We start from the raw sequence: 6,369 nt of genomic DNA on the forward strand, positions 1-6,369 counted from the left end.
TCTCTCTTTATTATTTTATTATTATTTAATCAAAAAATACATAATCTAATATAAAAATTTTTCTTCATATTCAAAATTAATTTTTAAAAAATATAATTTTACATATGAAGATAAAAGAATCCATTTCTAATACTCTAGTCTCTCTAACCAGCTACTACTCTACAGCGTCTGGCCTCCCAATTTTTATTTATTTTTTCTTCTTCATTGATTTTGTCTTGGCATATCCTATTTTATTAATTTTCTATTCAATGATTGATATTAAATAGAGAAATTATAACATTCCTACCTTTTACTGAATCTTCTTCTCTGCGACAGAGACAGAGTTACAGATTCAAACGCATGGATGTGATCCCCCTGCTGTTACCTAACCCGTTCTTGGTTTCTGTTTTTTCTTTAGAAAACAAAAAATAAGGGAATTTGTGGCTTTCACACACCATCTTTCTCATGCATTTCAATAGAAAAGGGTCGCTTAATTTACGTTCCATCGGTCCATAATTACCAGAAAGCAATTAAAAAAAAAAAAAAAACCAAACCTTAAACTACACGAACGAACGAACGAACGAACGATTAGAGTGAAGAAGGAAAACAGTAAAGACAGTACAGTATGCTAAAGGGTGAGTCTGAGATCTAGGCCACCATCATCTTCTCCTTCTTTCTTGTTTTTCTCTTCGTTGTGTGGACGAGGAAAGAATAGAAGAGGAGTCCTTCTGAACTCGACAACCTCTCTCGCAAAATCCTCTTGCTCAAACTTTGGGACCCAATTACAGCTCGATTGTTCTCCGCCCACCCTCTTTGCCTTCTTGTGGCTCCTGTTGTTCTTCTCCAAATCGCTCATCTCCTTTCTTTTGTAATAATCTCTGGCCTCTCTGAAGTTCCGAATAAGCGCAAAAAACTTCTCCATCTTCACGTCTTCTTCTTCTTCTTCCTCTTCCCGTTTATCCTCCCTGATTCTCGAGCTCTTGCTGTTATCCGCCATGGACGGCCACAAGGAAAGAACAAAACAAACGAACGAACAAAACCAATTTAAGCACGGAAACGACAGCAAACCAGCTTCGACAATTCAAACAAGGCTGGTTTTTACCTTTTTTCCATTTTCCAAATTCTTCAGCGCCGTGAATGGAGTTAATATAGAGTGGTGGGTGAACCAAAAGTCAGAAGTACCCCCTACGGAATCCGATCGGTCCAATCGGAAGAGGGTGTCGGGACACGACGAAAGGTAAATTAGGTGGTGACGTGGGTCCCGTGGCGTCATCAGTCATACGCGGGTGGGACCGGTGGAGATTACGTAGAAAAGGTTCATAAGGTTGTTGATGTGACGTTGGTGGTGACGTCAGGGAAATGTCTGGCTGGCGGGACTCACTGGTCCCAACGCGCTGGTTCGTCATGATTTTGACGTTTGGTTTTTTAGACGCTTTTCTTTTTCTTTTTTCTCGTCACAAATTAAATAGGAAGACAGTGCTTGGCTTGCTTCTTCTTGGGGCTACTCGAACAAAACATCCTGTGCGCTCGTGACTTTGGTACCATTTCTTCTCATTTTGTTTGTGGGGGTCGTTAAATAAATTTGTTTTGATTAAAGAAAGAAAAATAATATTTATAATTATAATTATACAAGTGTTATGCAGTCTTTTTAAAAAAAATAAATTAATACGAGATTTACATAAAAAAATTAATTTTTTAATCGTAAATTTTATCATTTTTTAAAATAATTACGTGGTCTTTACACATTCTACAACTATATGTAATATTAACCTTAAGGAAAAAGTCATATGCAAGCAGTTTGGCGCACCCCCTACGCATGAAATCTAACATGGTAAATGTAAACGTTGTGTTTTGACCTTCTTCTCTTCCTTCCATGTTTTCATTTTCCCATTCTTCTCCTCAAATCGACCCTGATCAGAGAGATCATCTCTTCGAAAGTTGCCGTGTCTCTCATTAGATGCTTGGAATTTGCCATCCAAAAAAGACTACCTCCAAATCTATCCCATTTTTGCCCCTACGAAAACTGAAACCAACCTTCAAATCTGTCCCTTCTTCTCCCATTTTCTTCTTATCTAGATCTCCCATTCTTCTCTTTGAACTATGCTCTCTCCCTTAAATTTGCTTAAATTTACCATAACTTTGGTGTCATTGATATGGTAAGGTCTAGTGTAGTGATTAGGACTAGCAAGAGAGCAGCAAAATTCAAGTCTCAATCATTTAAAAAGTTATGTCAATATGCTAGTGAATTATTCAAATTAAACCACTGAATAATCCAGGAATTTTGGATGTAGAAAATATGAGCCGACCAGGAGATTGGATTTGCAGGTCATGCTAGCACCTCAACTTCAAGAGGAGCGACTCGTGCCAATGTTGTGGGGATCCTAAGTCTAGTGATAGAGGTGACTTTGGGGGGTTTGGTGGGTGAGGTGGGTCTTCCTTTGGGTTCAGCACAGGCTCGGATGTCAGGCCAGGTGACTGGTATTGCACAACCGGCAACTGTGGTGCAAGGGTGTGGTGTTAGGATTGCCTCAAAACTGGATGAATCCTGTAGATTTGGCTGTTTCTCAAAAATCTCAACCTCGAACCAGCACGAATCAAAGAGTTTTATGACCTCCTATGCGTCCATCGATGGCTGCTAACCATGAAGCAAAGATTGTGGAGGGGAATGCATGTCTAAAAGTGAGATTTTAAAGCTGATCTACGAAGCAAAATGGCGTCCATTGATGGCTGCCGACTATGAAGCAAAGGTAATGCAAATGAAACTCTGCTTCTTCTTCATCGAGTTTTTCTTTCTATCTCTTATTAATTAAACAGAGTTGATGTGACGAAAGGGCCCGGTGTGCACAATTTCGTGCACAAACACGCCTGTACGTAGTAGTGCTGTTTGATTAATTAATGATTACTATGTCATAAATTATGAAATTTGGTCTACTTCCTAATTAATTATACTTTGAGATTTCTATGGCTTCAAGACGTTTACTGTGGTTTGAAAATTACTGCAAAAAAATGTATGATACAAATTCAAGCCACGTTTAGATCCACTAAACTCTTTTCTTTAGTGGAAGCATCACTCTCTTGATCAAAATCTTCTTCATCCTTAGCTCATTTTGAAGATAACTCCCTTTTTTCTTTTATTATCTTTCAACTTTTTATCCTTTCTTCTAAAATAATTTTTTTTAATCATTGAAAATCTTATTTGTTATTGTCCGCTAAATAAATATGATTTTCAACAATTAAAGTTATTATAATTTTATTTAATAGTAATTGTACTTGCATTTCAACATTATCTTTTTATTCTTTTACTCGTCACCTATTAATTATTCATGTCATTAAATATATATATATATATATATATATATAAATCTATTATTTATGCTAACAATATCTAAATTATTATCTTTCTTAATTACTGTGGAAATGGTTTTTTTATTTTTCTAAGGAAAGAAGTATGTTCATTTACTCGTGGACGTGAAAGAAATTTCTAGGTCGGCCAACTCGAGTCATGACAAGACATTTTCCGAGCTCATTCTCAGAAAATTTTCCCTTTTTATCTCTTGGAGTCACGAGGTGCATAAAGCAAATTCGTATACAATTTTTTTTTTTTTTAAAAAAGCTTATAACTCCACAAAAAGCCGCAAGATGTATTTAATTCCGGAAATTTCGAATCTTTTAAATCAAACGCAGATTACTTGAACTGACATCCGTGATTTAAAGCTCGAATATAATTTAAATAAAAGATAATATTAAATATATTTAAAAATAATTATAAAAAATTTACTTCATATGTAAATTATTGATATATAAAAAATTATAATATTTAAAATTTAAATTTAAAAAATAAACTAACAAAATAAATATTATAAATAAAATTATAATAACTTTAATATCAAGGGTCCGGGCTCGACAGATTCGAGATGCTCACCTCGTGATCGTGTCGTCAGCGGAATGACAAAGTAAACGTCACAACTCACGAGACTTTTAAGAGATTGTCCATAAAACAACTCGAAAATAAATAAAGAGAAGCGCTACGGCTACTGCTGGTAGTACCAGAGGCCTGGTAACTAGTTATAATGTATGTTTTTACTTTTAGCCTCTCTTTTTTTATATGTATTTTTTTGATATTTTTAAATATTTTTTTAAAAAATTTATAATATAATTAAAAAAATACTTACTTAATTATTAATTTTAAAAAATAAAAACAACAACAACCCCAGGAACTACCAGCGGTCAACTAAATATTTTCCATAAATAAAATTTACAAGCAAGTTCGCAACACCTTGTACGATAATACCTTAAATTAATAAAATATTATTATAAAATATATTATAAAATTTGAGGTGTGTACAATTATTTAAAAAATAAACACTTTTTTCTTTCGTGTCTGTTGAGGTAGTAGTTGGACAATATGGACGAGGGATGGCAATGCCTAACTACTGTTTACCTGTTTTTATCCTCAATGGATTAGTTAAAATTGAAAGGCACTTTTAATAAATATGAGATAAATTTTAATTTTTAGCTATTTTATTCAAATAAATATCTACATTAAAATAATTATTTTTTCATTATATAATAAAATAATATAAGATGAATTTTATTTATATCAAATTTTAATATTAAATTATCTATTTATTCATTATATAGCAGTAAAATAATTAATAATTAAAAAATATTTAATTATATATTAATTTATTTTTACTTATCATTTTTTACCATTTTATAATTTATTTTATTTGAGTTATATGCGGTGAATTTTCCTTAAAAAAAGTAGTTGAAGTTGAGTAGAATGATAAAAGGAACGATGAAAAGAGAAAAATAATGGATAAAATAATGGATAAAATAAACATTTGGTGAAGCGACAGTAACAGCAAATTTGAAAATAGTTTTGATATTTACTGTAGCTAAAGTCTAGATATTTGAATTTTGACTAATCCATTCATGTGATGGTATTTTGGAGTCTAGTAGCTAAATAGAAGATGGATTTAACATTTGACTAATCCATTGAGGATCATCTTAACTTACTTTTAAATATTATCCATTACATATTGAAATTGTTGGTTATAATTATGTTTAATAAGCTGTTACAGTTAATGGTCACTTGAAGCTCACATGAGAGAGCGCGGTTAAAGAATCAAACTACATCAAACGCACTCCAATTTCAATAAATCCTCTAATATTGAACTCAGCACGTGAAGATAAATCCTATAAGAGTGTAACTAATAAGAAAAACTAATCAATCGTACCCGACGAGATACACATCTACAAAGATAAATCCAAGTGAAATATTCGTGTCGGATGGACAATATCAATGACCTAATTGTGCTTTCTAAGGTAACTTACCAAATTGGGTGTCGAGAATCATACTTATGAAAAGTCCTGCCATATTAGGTCACCTCAACTAGGCCTGTGTAGAAAATTCTACAACTCGATCCGTTCGTGAGATCTTACCCAACCCGTCCAAATAAGCAATTTAAAGCATCTTGTGGGTCAAACTTGCTGAAACCAACTACGTGTTTTTACTTGCGGTTTGCGAATTGATATTGTTGCGGTAGAGGAAAAGGGTAGAGCAAAAGGCCATATAGAAGATGATTTCCAGCCAAAAAGCAGCCATGGCAGCATTAATCCTAAAATTAAAATGATTTCTTTACATAAGAAACCAAGCCATGGACGCCACCTTCAACTTGTGTTGTTCCTGTGCGAACCTGCACAAACCACAAGAAAAGCCAACATCAGAGCATGTGATCATGCATTCTTAGGTCGCCTTAACCACAAAGGTTCTTAAGTCATTATCACACTTGCAGAATAGCCAGTCAAGCCAATGTTCAAGGAAAATTCGACATGAAGTCCGGGATTTCACTGGATAGGAGGTTACCTTGGAAGTAAAGGGTGCGAAGCTTCACGTAGGAAGCAAAATTATAGAGGAGTTGATCAGTGAGAGCATTGAGACACAGACTGAGAGTGTGCAGATGGGTCAGGTTGCCAATAATGCCAGAGGGGAGTTCACCTGAGAGGGCCACTCCAGGAGAAGCACAGTGACACGGTTGTCCTCACATAAGACTCCAGCCCAAGAGCACGGGTAGGACTGAACAAAAAATCTGAAATTTCTGGCTGATCCATTTTCTGAAATAACCCGACTTGAAAACCTGGCACGTTTGCAGTTAAAATTGGAAACAGGTATTACTCGTTACCCGATTTAAACCTATTTCTATCCCATTTCGGCGCCATTCATGTCTTAAGAACCACCTTCCCCCCCCTCTCTCTCTCTCTCTCTCTCTCTCTCTCTCTCTCTCTCTCTCTCTCTCTCAACACAGCCGTGGATGCGCAATTTATTAGTTTTGTTCCTCTCTGGTTCTATGTGCATTTTGGGAAGGAAAGTTTCAAGAACCAAACAAA

At 34.6% G+C, this 6,369-nt stretch overlaps 1 protein-coding gene across 1 annotated transcript; it reads right to left on the minus strand.

Moving 5' to 3' along the window:
- Positions 1-424: 424 nt before the first annotated feature.
- On the minus strand, positions 425-1,112 carry LOC122316812 (protein NIM1-INTERACTING 1-like). The gene has a single exon (XM_043133608.1). The coding sequence runs from the start codon at positions 974-976 to the stop codon at positions 608-610; it is 369 nt and encodes a 122-aa protein (XP_042989542.1). The 5' UTR covers positions 977-1,112; the 3' UTR covers positions 425-607.
- Positions 1,113-6,369: the final 5,257 nt, after the last annotated feature.

The sequence above is a fragment of the Carya illinoinensis genome, chromosome 7 (genome assembly GCF_018687715.1).
Source record: "Carya illinoinensis cultivar Pawnee chromosome 7, C.illinoinensisPawnee_v1, whole genome shotgun sequence".
NCBI lineage: Eukaryota > Viridiplantae > Streptophyta > Magnoliopsida > Fagales > Juglandaceae > Carya > Carya illinoinensis.